This window comes from Antedon mediterranea, chromosome 11 (genome assembly GCF_964355755.1).
Source record: "Antedon mediterranea chromosome 11, ecAntMedi1.1, whole genome shotgun sequence".
NCBI classification, from domain to species: domain Eukaryota; kingdom Metazoa; phylum Echinodermata; class Crinoidea; order Comatulida; family Antedonidae; genus Antedon; species Antedon mediterranea.
In genome coordinates, this window is record NC_092680.1 from 14,735,186 (window position 1) to 14,756,509 (window position 21,324).

Below are 21,324 nucleotides of genomic sequence, written 5' to 3' on the forward strand. Positions count from 1 at the left end.
TTTTTTCAGTAATTTGCCTTTGGATTTATATAATATATTTTATTTTTATACTAATGTATGTGTTTTATTTAACTGTAATGTAATATTTTTGTCTTGTTTTAATGCTGGAATTGGCTATGTTTATTTAGTTGGATATTTGTTATCTATTGTATATTTTAATATAAGGCATCCTGTCATTGGCGTTTTCGCTGTTGGGTGTATGTGAAATAAAATTAAAATAAAATAAAAGTCAGATTAAAATAAATTAATAGTGCATTGGCTATAATATGAAAGAAATAAATGTAATGGTTTATCACTCAAGAATAGAGAATAAAAATCTCCAATCCTCTATCTTCAGGTCTATGTCAGTGGACCAGAGAGAGAGATAATCAAAGGGGCATTACATGGAAGCAGTAGAGGACCCAGGTTAGGGAAGGGATTTTTAGAGCTGTCCCTAAAAATTTGGACGAGGCTGTTTTAGCAGCATTGAACGTGCAAGGTTTTAAACAATTGGAAAAACAACGGGAGGCTTTAAACATGTACGTGCTGCACGAGAAGATGACTGCACCATGTGCCTGAATAACATAGAACGAACGTTGTCCCAATTGATGATTAAATTAAATAATTCACCACCCCCCAAAGAACAAAGAATGTGAGAGATAGCAACAGAGAACTAGGTTATTGTTTTAATTGCGGGCAACCAGGCCACTTTGCACAAGAATGTAATATGCAACTACACCCATCGGGAAACGACCGTCAGCCAACCCCAAGACCCGGGGGAAGGCTGCAAGTGAGAGGGGGTCGCCAGTAGAATCCGGATGGAATGAAATGAACCAGATAGGTCTACCTGTATACAATCCTGTATATAACCCGAAGGACGGGCTTTATACCGGCTGTAGTAGCCGGTACGAGTGCAACTTTACTTATAGATACCGGGGCTACCTCATTATTTTACCAGATCAATACCGATAAAAGGCCTAAGTTAGAGAACATTAGGGCAGAATTGCACCAGGCAGATGGGAAGCCCCTTATGACGATCGGTAGTGCTAGGGTACCAGTGAAAGTAGGTAATACAGTTTCTTCAATGACAGTCATATTTGCTGATTTAAAAGTGACGGGACTCCTGGGTATGGATTTCCTGTTAAATACCGGCGGAATCCTGAACGTAGAGACCATAGAATTGTGTATAGGGAGTGAACGAATTAAATGTTTAACGGCAGACGGGAACGATTTTTATGCACCAGTGACAGTACGAGAAACGGTGGAAATACCGTCCGGAACTGAATATTTGATCCAGGGGTATGCAAGTAGAACCTGTGAAAGAAATGGGCTGGGTTGAACCATATGATAATTATCGATTGCAGAATAATGGGCTATGTTTAGCTCGGACGCTTGTTGCATTGAGGGAACAATTGTTTCCGTTACATGTTTTAAATCCCAGCCCAAATAAGAAAGTGTTAATGGCTGGAACCAAGGTCGGTGTTTTGACTCCTGTTGGTAGTTTCAATAAAAGTGTAAATAAAGAAATTAGATTACCAGAGTTTTTGAACGATTTGTTCGAACGAAGTGCTACCGGAGTTGAACCTGCATTTCATTTTAGAATACGTGATTTACTTATAGAATTTCAAGATGTCTTTGTATCCAGTGATAAAGACTTAGGTAAAACCGGTCTCGTGAAACATTCAATTGATACCAGTAATGCACGCCCAATACGGGAACCTCCCCGGAGACAACCTGTTAAGTACCAGGAAGAAATAAAGAACCAGATCACTGACTTATTAGAAAGAGGGGTTATTGAGCCTAATGAGAGTCCTTGGGCATCGAACGTGGTACTAGTTTCTAAGAAGGACGGGACAAAAAGATTCTGCGTCGACTACAGATGATTGAACGATATAACCATTAAGGATGCGTACCCGATACCCAGAATTGATGACTCACTTGATGCCCTTGCCGGGGCGCAGTGGTTTTCTACATTGGACCTGGCGTCCGGTTACTGGCAGGTTGAAATGGACGAAGAGGCCCAGAAAAAGTCAGCATTTGTTGTACGTGGATGGAGGCGTATCCCCTTCCGAACCAGTCTGCCGAAACTGTGGCTAAGTGCTTTGTGGAAAGGTTTGTGCTAAGGGATACCGCAACAGTTACACTCCGACCAGGGACAAAATTTCGAGTCAACAATTATTAAAGAAATGTGTATGTTATTAGGCATACACAAAACCAGGACTACCCCATACAACCCCAAATCGGACGGCCTTGTAGAACGATTTAACAGGACGTTAGTGAATATAATTGCAATAATGTTACAACCTCTAGAGGACCAGAAAACCTGGGACGAGTTCCTCCCTTATGCTACGTTTGCATACAGAACCACCCCTCCAATAATCCACAGGGGAAACACCACAGCTGATGATGTTCGGACGAGAGGCAACGGTACCCGTGGACATGATATCTCCAATAAATCAAATTCCTGAGGAGGATTTTGAGTCTCGTACGAAACATTGGATGGAATTGGCCAGAGAACGAGCCGAAATGGTTTTAAAAAGAAGTACGAGAAGACATAAAAAGTTGTACGATCATCGATCCGGTGGTAGGACGTTGGAGGAAGGAATGTTCGTTCTGATGTACGATAAAACAAAACGTAAAGGGGTATCTCCAAAGTTGGAAAGCCTATGGCGTGGGCCCTTCCGCATTGAAAAGAAATTGTCAGAAGTAACGTACCGGATACGCCTAGGACCTAGACCGAAATTCAGAATAGTACATTTTGACCTGTTAAAACGATACGAGGGTGAAGTTCCAGTCGAATGGGCGTCAATAATACGAGCTGAACCTCAATCGAACTTAAGTAATATTGTACCCAAACCGAACTTAAGTGATGATATACCAGTTGAAACTGAACCTTTCTCGTTTCCTGACGACCAGGAATCAGTGGTACGAGAAACTAGATACCCCCGCCGAGAACGATGCCGTCCTTGGCGATATAGGTAGATTTAATAAATACGTTTCTTGCTCTTTACAGATTCAGTATGCTTACTTGTGATCGCTGTGAGGAGCAATTCAGGACCGCCTCGCCGCTCAAACGACACCGGCAGGAGAGGCACCCTAAGCGGTTTTTGTGGAGGAAAGTTCCACACAAAGGCGGACCAAGTACGACACGAAGAACGAAATCACCACCAGCATTGAAGGAATAAACCTGTATCTTGTCACCAACAACCGAAGCCGGCCGAGGTTGCCGAGTTTCCATCTATAATGGCAGAATTGCCGGTGTTGGATCTAGCTCCCTGATGGACGAGATATTATTAGAGACTCAAAAACCCGTTCGAAAGGTAAGAAGAATATCCAAGGGAAAGCCGGCTCTTTTATCACCAGATGAACGAAGCGAATTGAGTTCGCAGGAAGAAAACGATACGAATAAAGTTACCGACCCCGTCCGACCTTCTACACGTACCCGTGCAAGCAACGCACTGCAGGACAACATCGCGTGCCAAGTGGTGAAAGTAGTGGAAACCAGCACTATTACTGTGATGCGGATTGGAGACGTACAACAAATTGAGGAAACCTCCCAAAGTATTTTTTAAATTAAGTATAGGCATATTGTTAAACTTTAAACTAGTTAATCTTTATTTTACAAAGGCATAGTAGACCCTTTGTATAGAATTGTAAATTAATTGTATTCTTGATAATTTTTAGGCTAAGCCTACTTTCTTGTATTCTGATTCAGGGGACGAATCAGTCCGAGAGGAGGGTAATGTAACGGAATTTGGTATAGTCCAAATCATTTATTTCCTATTGCTATAATGTAGCAGGCCAAATAAGACCAAGTTCTGATTGGCCCCTGGATAAGTTGTTTACCAGAATTTAGCGCGTAGTTAAATTACACGCACAGTAAAATAGCCAAACAACTTATCCAGGGACCTACTAGGTCTCTGGCACTCTTCGTTTTGATTCCAAGTGAGTGGGACGTACGAGAAGCTCTTGGACCATCCATCCCATAAATTGTATTTGTAATTGTGTCATATCATGTTTTTCTCTTTGTATACAATATTATGTGTTTAATATGAGTTACTTATATAGATGGGAGAAGTAAGAATCGTCGACCAAGAACAGAAACGTCTTTGGACACTCCGTCTAACAGACAGCAACAAAAACGAAGTGGAACTTTCACTGTGGGGTGACCATACAGACATTGAATTGGCTCTTGACCTAAGAATTGAGGTGACTGGTGTCATAATCACTCAATGGAAGCACACCAAACGAATAGAATCAACTCCAACCATGACGCTCAAAGTATGTACAAATGAAAAATATTACTTTATTTAAAACACATCATTTACTATACTTATATCTCTCTCTCTCTTAATTATTGTCAAGAACCATGCAAACATTGCAAAATACAGAAAAGCAAACATACATAATTTAGCACTAACCAAACAATCCTAAATATTTCAAATTTTAATTTACAAATTATTACAAACGTTTCCTAAAATAGTATTGCTTGAATAATGTTGTATCATTTGTTATTCACATATTCATTAAATATTTTATCTAAATTTTGCCAAGTGTATTGTATCTCCAGGTTTATTTACTTACAATATATTAAACCTTAAACAATAATGTTTCTATATATTAACACTTTGACTGCCAGAGGTTTTTCCAGTTAGAAACTGCCACCGCCAGCGTTTTTAGCCCAATTCGATGTTTTTATTAAAGCTGATTGAAACCATGTATGTGATCTGATTTATATGTAATTTAGACTAAAATAATCATAAAGAATTTAGCTTTACAATGGTACCAAGAACGATTTTTAAATCGCAATATGTAAATCGTAATAGTAAAATGAAAGTAACCCACTTTTTGAATTTTTCGTAGTTTCGCGCAAGAAAGTCGAGATAATCGCGATTTTGTGCAAGACATCACAATATGAAAATATCGCCCGGTGAGATCAACAAACAACGAAAAAGTTACTAACACGGCACCGATAGGCCTATAAAAACAAGTTATCACTATCGAAAAATGTATTACATTTTATAAATCATATATCTTACATCAATGTTTCGCCAAAATCCACATAGTAAAGACACCAGGCCTAGTTAACCAGGCCTAAAGTTGGTCCGGAACCGTTTTACGACTAGGGCTAGGCTAGCCTAGGCCTAGTACTACTAGCCTAGGCCTAGCTAGGAGATAGTAAACTGATGATAATAACCATACCATTTCAAAACAAGTTTGTTGCGTGAAACTCGGTAACTTTCAGTAAAACACCAAAATAATTAGGGTATACATACAATAATAAAAGTAAAGACTTCATATTGAAAATGACTCAATTATTTTTTATTCAGATAACAAACAAACATGTCAATCCACAAAAACCTTTGTAATGCTTCGACGGCAGCATAGCTAGCGCGCGACCGATACACAATGCGCCAAGCCATCGCTCTACGCGCTACTGTGATGCGCGGTGTTTGTTATTTCGACAGGTACCATTTTGACAGTCGTTCGTAACCAGATTAGTTACTTTCAAATTGTAAAATATTGACGGTCCAGACCGAATATAGTGTTCATATTTATAGTATATACCAATAATTAACCTATCTACCGGATTTCGTAAAAAAACGCGAAAAACGAAGATCTTCGTTTTTGGCAGTCAAGCGTTGTGTTTCCAAAAACGAAGATCTTCGTGTTTGGCAGTCAAAGTGTTAAACAAAACAATGTCAATTGTTAAATTGAAAATATCCAAACATACTGATGAAATTTCAAACAATCATAAATTTATAGAGTATACACTTTTTTTTTATCTAGTACTGTACATCAATGAAAAGACGGAGATATTTGGCCAACTGACTGCCAGTGATGAGTAAGTAATCATTTTCATTATCCTATATTGCAATTTTAACCAAAACAAATGCACACATTCATTTAAAATTTAAAAAAGTCCTGGTCAATTTCTACATTGAAACTGGCTGGCATTGGTATTGCTATATCACTATAGGGCTTACAAACCTTTCTAACTTCAGAATAACACCCCTTATTCACAATAGAAACATATAAAACATGTCAATATAATCTGCTCTATTACAATAATGTAATGTGTATGTGACATTTGTTTGACACTTAATGAATCAAATTATCACTCTGACAAAGTTTTTATCCATAAACCCCACACCTAATTTAACATAATTCCGACTAAAACAGAATGCAATATTGCTAACATACATGACCAACCCAACCAACCAATTCAAGTCCTACAGAATTTTATTCTAACAAATCAAAAACATTTATAAACAATTGAAAATTATTACAAGTTCAAAATTTCCCATATATAACAACAACTGTTCCCTTCCAAAGCACTTTCACTATGAAATTGCTTGGGAACAACAATATTTAATATTTCCAAAAACAAAAATATTTTGATATTGTACAAACAAAACATTTATAACAAACAAAATCCAACAACTGCACAAAAAAGCAAAACATGTATTTACATAATTCAATTTACAGATAATATTACTAGACTAGAACGTCCATTTGATCTACTGATAAACAATGACGAAAATGAATATGTCGTAACAGTAGTTCAAGGATCAAGAATTGAAGGAGACCTCCTCAACCTGCCAGTACCAGTCCACCTTCAAATTAACAGCAACGGTTCCCTGATGGAGTGTGTCTCCTTAACCACATACATAGAAGACAACGAAACAGAAATTTGAAAAGTAAAAAGCCACACCAACCGAGCATTTATCTGCCTGAAAAAAAAAATGCTGTTCACCTTAGCTTACTCTTACAACAAAAATTATCTTGGTGATTAAACTAAGCCTAGGCTAGGACAGGCTATAATGGCATGGACTAGCTAGGGGCCTAGGCCTAGCTAGGCCTAGTAGGGTCTCCCTAGCCTAGGCCAAGAATAGAATAAAGACATTATTTCAAAGTACTCGTGACAGTGTCACGCTAGATGTACCAATTATTATTTATTCACGTTTAGAATAATGTTATTTTTTTATGTTAGTAGTACCTTTTTTTTTTAATTTTCTTTCAAAATTACATAGGCCAGCCCCCTATTCGTTTATTTCATAATTTCCTAAGCTATTTCATCGCTGCCATGACATCAAAACAATAAATGACCTCTTGACCACATATGAAGAAATGGGTACCCTCCATTTAAATGTAGGCAAGTCACATAGCGACTATGGGTCCCGCAATTTGACCTATACTGCACTGTATACAGACACACAGTATACTATTTCATATGATAAAATAGTACAACTTAGCACTATAAACATAATATACGCATCATGTCATACATTAACTGTTTACATTCATATTTTAATGTATGTCCATCATGGTCACCATGTAGTATAACAAGGGAGCCATGTTGCTACAGTAAAGTTAGTACTGTATTGTTATACACCATGCGGTGTTGTTGGCTTAGTCAGCCGTAAAGTATTGTTGTACACCATGCGGTGTTGTTGGCTTAGTCAGCCGTAAAGTTGTTAATTTGCATAACAAATGTGTCCGCTTATAAAAGGCAACGGAGAGGCGGAATCTATGTTAGTAAGTTACTGTTTACCAGTTATAACCGGTACAAGCAGTGGTATTGTTAAGCCAGGTTGCCGGTAAGCAGTGGTATTGTGTTAAGCCAGCTAAAATAAAAGGAATATACCTGACGTTCGTACTGTCGAATTGTTGTGTGTCTACTGCGTTTTAGAAACAGCGACTACTACCAAATTTATTGCGTAACGGCAATAAAAGTCGTTGAGTAATTAACCAAGAAAAAAAAGAGACGCGGAAAGCTCGAACCCTTGCCGATAACCCTTGCCGATGTTATGGCTACGTAATTACGGTTCCACTGTCTTAACCGCTCGGCCACTCACTCACTCAACTTCGATGCCTTTTGGAAGATTCTTCCATTCAGTCAAAGGTAAATAAAAACAATTCTGAATTTCGCAATGCAAAATGCTACAAGGTGTTGCCAATGCAAAATGAGGACATCAGTTTGACATGGGGCTCTGATGGAGTAGCAATATTTAAATCTTCAACCTTCTCCATATGCCACTGACATTGATGGTGAATGAATTGCCTTATCCATTCAAGAGAAAGCATGTTCTAATGGGGGGGGGGGGGGGGGATTGTGAAACCTGTCATTGATGAAATGAACATTCTAAGCTCTGTTGGTATGAATTGGAAGAACAAAGAGAGTAATGTTGTTACAACATGCTCAACTTGCTCATGACACAAATTCTGTTACTAGGGGGGTTAAGAAACCATCAATTATACTTCTGTTGATGCATTTCAACATTATAACTGGATTTGCCGTTGATTACATGCATTCTGTCTGTATTGGAGTTGTTAAAACCATGACATGGTTGGAGAATAATAAAATTAGAGATTTGAATTGTAAAGTTACTAAAATTAGACCCTGTTCAGAAATAGCCCGCCTTTCCAGAGCTTTAACTAATAGAAAATACTGGAAAGCCCATGAATGGAGGGCATGGCTTTTACATTATTCCCCTGTTGTTTTAAAAGGAATACTACCATCTGTTTACTATAATCATTGGATGAAACTTGTGACCGCAATTTTTATACTACTAGATGAGAGTGTAGATCAATATATGATTAATTTTGCCGAATTACTGCTCACAAATTTTGTGTTGGATTGTGAGGAAATATATGGTAAGGAGTACCTAACATATAATATGCATTTACTAACACATGTTGTAGACTCTGTACGAAACTGGGGACCACTTTGGTCCACATGAATCATAAGTTAGAAAAAATGGTAACTGGAACCCAGTATGTTCAAAAACAAATTGCCCAATAAGTTTCTTTTATGTAGGACATGCCTCATGTTTCTTCGTATTGTTTTGATGGAATGTTTCATATTAAATAATAAATAAATAAATAAATAATAATAATAATAATAAATAAATTAATGTACAGTAAAGATACTGTAAAAGTGTCTAGTGTACAGTATGTATATAATTGACACATAATTAACACAATTTAATTTTTTATTATCGATATAACACACACATACAGACACACATTATTATATTTTTTTACATGTTTACTGTATGTGTAAATCTTTAAATGTTTTTAAATTCAAATGCCAGTACTGGTTTGTAATCTCAAAACAAAATTGTTTTTTGATACTTAAATTACTGTATTTTCAATTTAAAGGGGGGTTCCGGGTTTAAAATGAATAGTAAAACTGGGGACCACTTTGGTCCATATCATACTTTTCTTTTGAAAGCATGAATCATAAGTTAGGAAAAATGGTAACTGGAACCCAGTATGTTCAAAAACAAATTGCCAATAAGTTTCTTTTATGTAGGACATTGCCTCATGTTTCTTCGTATTGTTTTGATGGAATGTTTCATATTAAAGACTATTTTATTAAAACAATCAATCATTTTCCGCTTAATAAGTCACTTGAAAGAGAAGAATCTGGAATAATTGATTCTTTTATGATAATTTTAAATAACATGAGGTCCGGTAAGTCTATCAATTTGGTTTATTATTATTATTTAAATTATTAGTTTAAATTATGCAAAAAATAGTGCCACATTTTAGTGGTTGAGCATTTAAAAGCAGATCTTTTCGATGGTTTTCGTATATTGATTCAAAGCTTCATGATGGCAACGAAGAAATCAACATGCAAGCTCATTGTCGTTGAGCAATTCACCGAGAGAAAAAGAGAGACGCGGAAAGTAGTTATATTATGGGGATGCTTAGCGAAAGCATAAATGAAGATGACAAAGGACAAATAATCCCATGTTTTATAAATGGAAACCTAGAGAGCGACGTGGCGCAAAAAGCCCTCTCTTTAGCGGTGGGAGACCGGTTCATCTCAACCAATGTGAACAGAGGAGGAGACAATCTCCGCCTCTCCAGTACTTTCAAAGTAAACTATAATTCCTTTTCCAAATAATTTAAACATCATATGTGAAAAATAAGTCGTATAAAAACATTACACGCAAAATCATTTATTTTTTAAGTCATTTTACTTATAATTTTAAAATATAAATCCAATTTTACAATTTGTTTTTGTATTTTGATTTTCAGATTTTTACGAAAGTTACTAAATTTGCTGTTGACGATGTAGCAATACAAAAGTTCAAAACGCTAGATTTTGTATCCATGGCGGAAGCCAAAGGGCTCCCGGTTAAGAGAAGATTAAGTTTAAATGGAGATGTTACAATTATGTTTATTTTATCTGCTGATTTTGAAGTTCCTTGCTAATAACCAAAAGTTTGTTTATTTGTTTTCCTTTTCATTTAGCTTGGAGAATTTGTTTCAACAACAAAATATAAAAGAAAAAGTATCAAATTGGAGTGTGATGATGTCAACATGGATATCGTACTCTGGGGGCAAGTGGCCGAGGAAGCAAACGAACTAGTCATTGGGGAAAACGTATCGATAACTGCCCTTATAAAGGAGAGTAATCGGTTGGTATCAACGCTTTCGAGCAAAATTGAAGTAAATATGAATTTAATATATTAATATACTACGTTCATGCATACTAGTGTGACAATGGAAAACGATTAGTACAAATTAGCCCATGGGTACTATCAGGTTACAATGGACGAATCATCGATAGACCGGACAGCTTTCAGAGTTCCTTGGGGTCTTTATGAATATCCGAAGCTGCCGCAAGGGCTCAGCAACGCGGCAAATACTTTGGAGCGAGTAATGGTGTTTATCTTTGCAGATATAAACTTAGTCGAGTTAGTATTATACCTGAAGAAAGATAGTCAAGTGTAATTGGAAAAGCAGTATGTACAAACTTCATTATGACTAAAATGGATTGGTTTCACGTTAATAACATAAACCAGTCTGACCATCGCTGAGGCAATTGACTTACAGCATTACACTACTTCTGGTATGGAAAAACTTATAGCCAAAGTTAAGCAATGTTATACAAGTTTGTAAACAATTTTGTGATATAACACTGTTCCAGGTGCGATAGGGTGGTAAAAACGATAAGACGATTACAACCATTATACATAGCACCTTTTCTGCAAAACAAACTCGGCATTCGTAACAGTCTTCCTCTGTCGGTTCAGCGTATAAAAAGGACAGCTGGAAAGAGCAGTGGGTTGGGTCTTGCTATGAAAGAAATGCTTTCACAATGGTGGTACACCTGGTTGGTCATTATTCGCATTATTAATTATAACATAAACCTTAATGGAAATTCTGGCGCATCTACAACAACCAGTCCATTCAATATTCTAAATCATTAAATGCAATAAAAAATTCAAACCCATTTTGAACATATTGCATTGTATTTGTTATTATTGATAGTTAGTTGTTTTAGTAGTTCTCAGTATTAATTCGTGTTATTCAAGTTGTCTCCCGTTACTTGAGAAGCTTTATTGTTTACCATGTTTTTTTATGACGGACTTTAGAAGCTATATAGAATTTGAGCGCCATCTTTCTGTACTTCACATGCGTTTTAATGTTCAGGTTTAATAAATCTTTCTCACATTGTTTACATTATTAACGTTGTGATAACCTAGTGGGAAAAGCGAGCACACAGTACAAGATGATGAGACAACTAATGATCCAGCTTTCACCTCACAAGATGGTGAGGCAACTAATGATCCAGCTTTCACCTCACAAGATGGTGAGACAACTAATGATCCAGCTTTCACCTCACAAGATGGGGAGACAACTAATGATCCAGTTTTCACCTCACAAGATGGTGAGACAACTAATGATCCAGCTTTCACCTCACAAGATGGTGAGACAACTAATGATCCAGTTTTCACCTCACAAGATGGTGAGACAACTAATGATCCAGCTTTCACCTCACAAGATGGTGAGACAACTAATGATCCAGCTTTCACCTCACAAGACGGTGAGGCAACTAATGATCCAGCTTTCACCTCACAAGACGGTGAGGCAACTAATGATCCAGCTTTCATCGATATCCTGTGACTTCACAAACGCAATACTAAGGAAATGGTGGTAACACTGGTGTCCCTCAGGGATGTGTTCTTTTCTCTCTGTACACAAATGACTTTAAAATTGAAAGTAATAACGTTAGTATAGTTAGGTATGCAGATTATTCTGTTGTTACGGGTATAATTCAGTATAACTGTGAAGATGAGTATAGAAATACACTGATACTGATATACTGATTTCAAAATGTCGTCATAACAAGAAAATTTATGTATACCACCTGACTAAAGCCTATCTGAAGTTCGTTTAACGTGAAACACCGTGTAATAGACGCCAGTGTTCTATCTAATTCATATATATAAAAATACAGTATACATTATATTGTTATTGTGAAGGATGCACCTTTGTACTATTAGTGTGCCACCGATCTAAAGGTGTAATTCCAAATAAATAAATAAAAGGCCATTTTGCAGTTTCAATGAAGTTTTATATTTTAATGTGCTTTTAATTTAGGCTAGTCAATCATTTTGAGTGAAACAAATTGCAAATAGAGATTTTTCTTTTTTAAATGGTCATATGATGAGGAGATTAAAATTTGAGCATCACACCTCTGTCACTCATCCTGATGTAAAATTTGAGCATCACACCTCTGTCACTCATCCCGATGATATGCAAATTAGCTTAAATTAAATATAGAAATTAGGGTGAAATTACAGGGTTACCATATCTAAAAAACTACTAGTCCAAGAGAGTTGATTTTTTCACTGATTTATTCAAAATGTATATATTTATATTTACTCTAATGAAACATTTTACGAAAAAATTACCGGAAGTACAACATTTGACCTTCGACCCCATTTCTCAAACATTGACGAGTGACGAGATTCCGTTTTTTTTTGTGACTGCATGTTTTTAAACATTCATAATTTTACAGTGAGCATTGTTTTAGAATTAAAACAAAATACATCATACATTGTCACATACACACACATACCTATGTGTGAAACGGTTAAAACCCCTTAATGCCGGCTTCCGTTAGACCACCTCTGGACCTAGTAAAATTGCGGTAATATTACTTTCACGTTCGTAAGCCTGATCTGTGTGAAGAGGTCCACTCGATAAAAGGCTGCTTACGCAGAGATACAAGGTGAAAGTTGAGACATGCCTGGGCAATAAGTCAACACAACAAATCCATTGTAGGATTCATACGTTTTTATTTCAAGACGTGTCTTCTTGCAATTTACTGACTTTTAATTAATTTTCCCCCTTGACAATAAAATGGCGGAAGCAAGAACAAATTGGTCCGATGCGGAGGTGAGACAACCTCTGCTAATTCGTTGTGAACAAACAATTGTTTCGCAGCTGGAGAGGTGTACGACCAAATTGTGGTGCGGCTGAGAGAGCATGGTTTCAGCAGAACCAAGGAAACAGATGATTTCTAAGTTGAAAGGCCTAAAATCCTAATTCCAAGGATTTGAACAACAAAAGTGTCGAAAATTGCCATTCATGGCCTTGAAATTTGGGGGAATAGGACTAGTGCAAAGCCATTACATATTGTGTCAAGTGGTGGTAGGCCTAGAATACCTCTAGAGGGAATCTCTTCTTCCTCGGTCACATTTGCCTCATTTTAATATATGTCACGCTAGGCTGAACAACACTCTCATGAATAATAAAGTTTTATACAACCGGCCGTGTGTGATGATACTCTAAAGAATATATTTATCACATTTTTGGGAGGAGAGTAGGCTAGAGATAGGCCTAGGCTAGCACAAAGTTTATATCTATCACATAATACAGACATACATAGGCTACATTGTTTTATATAACTTATTTCATTATCATTAAAATGGAATTAAGTTTAGTGACGATGACGAACATCAAATTACTGAAAAAAAACGAAAAAGAAGAAAATGCAGATCATCCATATCACGATGTAATTGCTGTTAAATTCGAGTTAGAGGTAGCTCATGCCATATCAGCCTAAGAAAGAGAGACTAAGAATAAATAATGATCAAATGTACCAACTGTTTTCAGTGGTACCACACCACATGCCTTAAATTTAAAAAAATTGACTTTGAAATGGCAAGAAAAGACACAAGCTGGAAATGTCACTTCTGCAAAATCAACTAAATAAATCACAAAAGTACTATACAGCAAGAGATGTGTTACCATATTTTACCTTGATAGATTGGTATTCTCATACGAAATACGTATAAAATAAGAATATCAGATACTTTAATTAATCTTAATCATAATTTTGGCTTTAATCTATACTTAATTGGTACATTATTTTTTTTTAGTTGTACAGTAGTATAGTAGTGACTTTTGCAGGTACTTGTTACTGAAGAGTTTCTGGTCATTTTAATATTCATTATTTTTTAACGAACAACTGTAAAAACCGTCATGTTTTCTTTTATGATAAGCAAAAATATCCTCCAGGGTGGATTTAAAATGCATTCCATTTAAAAAAACGTGGCAACAACACACTTGGCAAAAACACAAAAATATACCTAATTTCTTTAATAACAATGACTAAAAAATCACCGACCCTGTAGATATTGCTACCAATTTTAACCGATACTTTGCAGAAATAGGTCCTACGTATGCCTCAAACATTCAATCATCTTCCGGGAGCCATTCTGATTTTCTAAAACTCAATTTTTGTCGCTCCTACTTCTAAAAAAGAAATTATTGACATAACCTCAAAATTAAAAAACGGTAAAAGTCCGGGCCTTGACGATATTTCTCCAAAAGTAGTTAAAGACATTGCACCTCTAATTTCGGAATCGTTAACATACATCTTCAATCTGTGCTTGTCTACCGTAAAATTTCCTACAGCCTTAAAATCTCCTCTGCCCTCTCTGTACATCATCACACAATCGGCCTTTGACACAATTGATCATTCCATCTTACTATCTAAACTTTATCACTATGGTATTCGTGGGACTCCCTACTCTCTACTCTCTGACTACCTCCAAAACCGAACCCAAATCACATCCTTTAATTCTCACTCCTCGTGCTGCCTTCCTACGACTTGTGGCGTCCCCCAAGGATCTATACTCGGACCTCTTCTTTTCCTCATTTACATCAATGATATCCAACAAGCCTCAAGTTCTTTTTCTTATGTTCTCTTTGCCGACGATTCCAATATTTTCCTCTCTCAAACTGGTTCAAAACTAAAAAACTCTCATTAAACATTAATAAAACTAACTTTATTCACTTCTCAAATAGTAAAAAATCTAAAGAAAACCCCATCGAAATATTCATAGACGATGTTTTAATCAAACAAGTTGATCATACTCAATTCCTTGGAGTGTCGACAATTGACAACAAGCTGAACTGGAAGCGTCACATTAATACAATTTCCAACACAATCTCTCGATCTATAGGTATAATAAACAAACTCAAATTCACTTTCCCACAAAACATTTTACTTTCCCTTTATAATACCCTAATCCTGCCACACCAAACACTTTGTCCATGGACTAGCACAGAAACAACAAGACTTGACAAACTTTTTAAACTACAAAAAAAGGCGATCCGCATCTGTACCCGTTCCCAACACCTCACTCATTCCAAACCCCTTTTCTACAAAGTAAAAACTCTTAACATCTTCGACATAAATAAATTACAGACTGCTTTGTTCATGCACAAATTTAGTAATCAAAAACTTCCTATCACATTTAACCGATTCTTTACAAAAAACAACGAAGTTCACAATTATAACACCCGCAACTCTAATAAATATATCCCAATCAATAACCATTCCACAGCAAGAAACTCAATTAAATCCACTGGCCCTATTTTATGGAATTCTTTTCACACCTCCCTAACTAACCGCTCTTTCGAATCCTTCAAGTTAAGCTACAAATCATCGTTGGTATCAAAGTATTCAATCGATCTCCCCTAAGAATTCAGTCGTTATCCTCTAACCCAGTTTTTTTAACTCTTGTCCAGCGTCTTCGTCCCTTCTGTCCTCGTTCTGTCACGTGTTTTTGTCCTGTGTCTTGTTGTGCTTGTGTATGTAGCAAAGTTACAGGAACAAGTCCACAAGGAATGTTTTATACGAACGGCACAAACATTACATGGCAAAACAAGAAACTGGTAAGACCATCGACCAATATTTTGTCCGTCTAAGACAAAAACAAAGATCTGAAAACCACACTAGAAATTTTGAGAATCAGCGAGGCAGCAGACAAGCAATTAAAAGCGTTGGATCACGAGACTAACAGCAAAGTAGAGGCAGTAAACTACAACAAGCCTAACTACAACAAACACAAACAGCAAAACAAAAACACTAACGTATCTGGGAGCCGAGAGTGCCGAAACTGTGGGACGGTCCACAAACCGAGACAGTGTCCAGCGTATCAGTCATGCAGAAAATGCGGAAAACGAAACCACTAGGCCAAGAAATGCTTCTCTGGGCAAAAGAACCTTAGGCATTGAAATACAGACGACCTCAGATGACCCAGCAAACTAAAGGTTCCTTGACGTAATTAACATTGATACATGTGAAAGCAGATCAACCAGAGGTGTAAAATACGCTGTCATAATAGTCAAAACCGACCACCATGACGGGAACTGTAATGTATTATGTATAGCTATAGTATTCTCAGATACTCCTAAATATTAGTATAGCGCCACCTATGTTGAAATAAAACTGATTTACAAAATGGACGATTGTTTACAATGTGTTTAAGTCATGAGGTCTATAAACAATCAATTGTAATCCACAAACATCTACAGTATACAACAGGAACCTTCCATTAAAACTTCACCCGAGTCTAATAATTAAGCTGTTCAGGTCCGTTGAAACATCGTTTTCAAGTTAAACAACTTGAGTTATAGCCTCCTACTTGACCTCTCCTGCTGGGAGGATTAAAGTACCAAAGTCTGAATCAAAATTTAAATCATTACTTTTTAACCAATGTATAATAAATAATCAAATCGAATCGCAAAAAACAACCAAGTAGAAGCTGAGATATTATATTATTATATACATTACATACACCCCCGTTGCTTATCTAAACATAATTGTTAGTTGAGAAGAGTGAGGTCTGAGCCTGTCAAAAATGTTTTTGTTTTAATTATTTCTCACAAAATGCATTGTTACAGTAGTGTTAGTATATAAATTATAAATTAGACTAACTATAAATGGAAGAAAGCGTAAACAAAACCCTGCTTTGTTTCCATACACCTCTGTAGATGATGAGGGTTATAAGGCAAGTAAATATTCAGTAATTATTCATTCGTAGACTCCCAGTACGCCACTTGGCTTGTGTTGTCGGTAGAAGTATACTTCAATGCGACACAGGCTACCTGGATTATGGAAAGCCAAACCCGCCAAAAATACATAATACATACCATCCACCAATAATTAATTCGTACAAAATTCAAACCATCCAATATTATCTCATGCAGTTCAATGAAAACTTAAACCATTCACCTTGTATCTACACCATCCAATACAATGTGTGACCATCTACCACTAGCCCAAACGACAATACGCCGAACAAACTACCCATAACACAAACCATCTAAAGAATGTTGAGCCCAGGCAGCAATAATTGAATTAATCTAACGTTAATACAAGTATATATTAGTCAACTCATTTATCAACATTTCATGTAGTTCATGAACATTTCAAACAAAGCATCTTAATTATAGTTCATCGAATTCTAATTCTAATACATTGCCTGTTTTATACACCGTTCGTCTGTTCAACAGTTGAAACAACTGTTTTGCACACGATACGCCCGTTCGTGAGTTCAAACCATGATATTTGAAGCATCGACTTTCCAAACAGCAATTTTTCGCACCGAACGTATTTTCTTGAGTTAAAGTGGTTGCATTTCAATCACTTACTTTTGATTGGCCAGTATTACACACCGTTCGCTTGTTCGTGATTTCAAACCATGATATTTGAAGCATCGACTTTCCAAACGGCGATTTTTCGCACCGAACGTATTTTCTTGAGTTAAAGTGGTTGCATTTCAATCACCTACTTTCGATTGGCCAGTATTACACACCGTTCGCTTGTTCGTGATTTAATGTGATAACATTTCATTCCACAACTTTTCAAACGTTAGCTTTTGGCTCCGCTTACGTATATATCAGTTGATATACTATTTTTTAATTTTCATACTTTCCATACATCAGTTTTGTACATCATTCGCATTTACGCATGTAAAGTGTATTTATTCCACTCGACAAGTTTTAAAACGGTAGTTTTTGTTTTATTGTTTAATTGTAACTGTTGGCGCCGATTTTATATTGGGGTGGGGGGGGGGGAGGTGTTCGGTACTGAATGTGAACAGTACACATTTTTAAATATGGTACCTCTACATGTCCGGAAATTACACTCTCTCAAAAAAGGGGTTTTTTTTCCGTAGTGTGTAATATTAAATCAACCACAACCACAACCGTAAGATGAGAACATTTTAGGAACAATGGACATGTTATGCCCTGAAATTGTACTCATTAAAAATATTCCAGCTAGAATAAAATGTATAGTCCCCTCTCATATTCCCAAAAGTCTTTAACATGGCGTATGTTCCTATTGCTATTGCTTTGCAAGAAATCTGTCAAACACTTGAACAGTATGTGAATGGTAACATTGATAGAAATCTATTAATGCCACTCCCAATGCGACTGGAGGTTATTATCGAAACGATAATCGGGCATGAAAATATCCGGTTAGAGGTAATCGATAATCTTGTAGCAAGTAAAAGAGCGATAGAAGAAGTCATTGGCCCAGGCCAGGTAGGAGACGAACATCCCACTACGGACTCTGCCATGATTCACACTGGCAGACCAGGACGGGCAAGATTTGTGATCGGGCGTAGTCAGCTGCAGTTCTTTGTGGGTGCGTATTATTTTTAGGCCTCCTAGGTTTTGGGCCTAGGCCTATGTATCATTATCTACTTTAATTATTTCTTGTCTTTGGTAAAGTGGCTACCATCGAAGTAAGTAATTCATTCATTAAATTAAATTCGTGTTACGGAAGCCATCTTCTTCTTGAAGAGAGTGGCAAACAGTCGTAACCAGCCGAGCCTTAAAAACAATTATTTTTTGTTTTTTACGCTCGGCTGATCATGGTTGTTTATCATCTTTGTAAGATAGTAGCACGAACATAGTGTGTTTAATACAAATTTAAAGTAGGCCTAACAACCTTTACTTTTATGTGAAACAAATTTTGTAATTTAAATATTAATATATTGCATGACAAAAGGTAGGTAGGTTGCATGATAGGTAGGCCTACTGTATTATTTAAAAAAAAATTATTATGAGGCTCTTGCAATAATAAGCATGTAGAGTCTTTTTTCTCTCGAAAATATTACCTTACAGTACAGTACTTTGAATTATTTCTTAGAATTTTCTAGCCAATATATTATCCAATTCCCATATAACAATTTAGTATTAATAATGAACAAAATTTGGTGTTTTTGTAAACCTAATATTTTACTTTCCGTTCAGTCTTCTCTCCATAGTCAGTTATTTTCATTTACTTCGTAGACAACAACTTTACTGTTCAGGACATGAGTAAAATGTTTTCTGTAAGTAAAAGAACGATAGAAAGGAGGCTACAAGAATACAACATGACAACAAGAAACTACACAGATATTTCTTCCGAGTTTCTAGACGCGCGTATTGGCATGATAACCATGAATTTTCCAAGATCAGGTAGGTATTTAAAATATACAGAATGGCTTGTTTTGTTACGCGACAGACTTTAGAATAGAAGAAGTACTCCTTCGACATGATAAGCATACAAAATAAGGATTATTTTTTGAAAGGTTGGGTTAATACGATGATCGCATCATTTATTGATGGGATGGGATTCTTTCTAAATGATAGAGAGTAGTACCACTGTTTGTAGCGGTAGCTATTTGCATAGTTTGCTTATTTGTTTTTCTTTATTCATCATTTCATCTTAACACTAGGACTTAAGTCAATTGAGGCTCATTTGATGAAAGACGGCATACGAGTACGAAGAGAAGCATTGCGAGATTCTGTCAAAAGGGTTGATCCCGTTGGGCGTCATTTGCGGTCTCTGCGTTGCATACGCAGACGAGTTTATTCAGTGCCATCTCCGTTGGCTCTGTGGCACATAGACGGGAATCATAAACTAATAAAGTAGGTCTACACGTTTACGATATGTTATGATCAAAACAGATTCGTAGGCAACCCGACGCAGAACAAACTGAACTGGAAGCGTCACATTAATACAATTTCCAACACAATCTCTCGATCTATAGGTATAATAAACAAACTCAAATTCACTTTCCCACAAAACATTTGACTTTCCCTTTATAATACCCTAATCCTGCCACATCTTAATTATTGCAACATTGCTTGAGCTGTCACACATTCTAAACACCAAACACTTTGTCCATGGACTAGCACAGAAAGGAGGTCAAATTTGCGTGTCAAAAGTGCGACTTATACACCGAAATATACGGTATATACTAGATCTGATAGGCAAGAGTCTTTGACCATAGGAAGACCTTTAACATCAGCATCGGCATCCTACAGGTATATTTGTCTTATTTTTCAAGTCATAAATTAACATCAAAATATTAACTACAGTATATAGGGCATTGTTTCTAATGCTTAATCTTTTTAATTGTGTCTGCTGCTTTTGTCTTGATTTTCTTTGTAACACCTTTTATGGCTAATTGTTTATATCTCAGTTATAATTTTAATTTCAAATTTTAAGATCAAAATGTTGGATCATGGCTTCTCATTTGTTATTTGTAGTCAGTTTTATACTGTGATGAAAATGCGCCCTCTATCCATGTATAAAATGTAGTAAGTTCAACAGTTAGAACAGCGGTTGCTAGTATGTGATTGGCTGGCTCCTTTCTTTCAGGGGGGATGGGTTGACATGATTTAAGAAGTGTACCTCTGTGGAATTAAGAAGGGAGAGAAATGAGGGTGGTAATACGGGCTGGACGTGCTATTAATTGAGGGTGGTAATACGGGCTGGGTGTGCTATTAATTGAGGGTGGTAATACGGGCTGGACGTGCTATTAATTGAGGGTGGTAATATGGGCTGGACGTGCTATTAATTCCGTTATAACTGTAGTAGTACTGGATTATTCATTCTTACGCGATGAAGGGTGAGTGTCAGTTAAAATATCTTAGGCTTTCAGTGAAACTTTTTAAAATAATTTGAAATAAAAATACAGAGCAAATGTCAATGCTGTTAGTATTGGTATCATTAAGTGGCTGGATCTCAGTAGTAAAATAAAATATGTTTAACCAAAATGATAAAAGTTTAGTTTTAGTTTAGTAGTTAGTGCAACAGTTTAATGGCAAACATGGCTGTGGAATGTGTGAAGTGTCTTTTGACCGCGTATCTAAAGGAAAGGCAAGCGTATCTGTATATGGATTCCTGCCAACGCACTGCCAATGGCATATACTATGCTATCCAAGATAACATATACATTGTAT

The 21,324-nt window shown here is 36.5% G+C and overlaps 1 protein-coding gene across 1 annotated transcript; it reads left to right on the plus strand.

Moving 5' to 3' along the window:
• The first annotated feature begins 18,411 nt into the window (after positions 1–18,411).
• LOC140062003 (uncharacterized) lies at positions 18,412–21,097 on the plus strand. Its single transcript, XM_072108042.1, has 3 exons — positions 18,412–18,733; positions 19,384–19,551; positions 19,812–21,097. Exons 1-3 carry the CDS (start codon positions 18,412–18,414, stop codon positions 20,006–20,008), a joined length of 687 nt encoding a protein of 228 aa, XP_071964143.1. The 3' UTR covers positions 20,009–21,097.
• The last annotated feature ends 227 nt before the right edge of the window (positions 21,098–21,324 follow it).

Coding starts and splice junctions, on each gene's coding strand:
- LOC140062003 (XM_072108042.1), top strand. CDS start 18,412: ATGGCGTATGTTCCTATTGCTATTGCTTTGCAAGAAATCTGTCAAACA. Junction 18,734..19,383: donor TCAGCTGCAGTTCTTTGTGG/GTGCGTATTATT, acceptor TTTACTTCGTAG/ACAACAACTTTACTGTTCAG. Junction 19,552..19,811: donor CATGAATTTTCCAAGATCAG/GTAGGTATTTAA, acceptor TCTTAACACTAG/GACTTAAGTCAATTGAGGCT.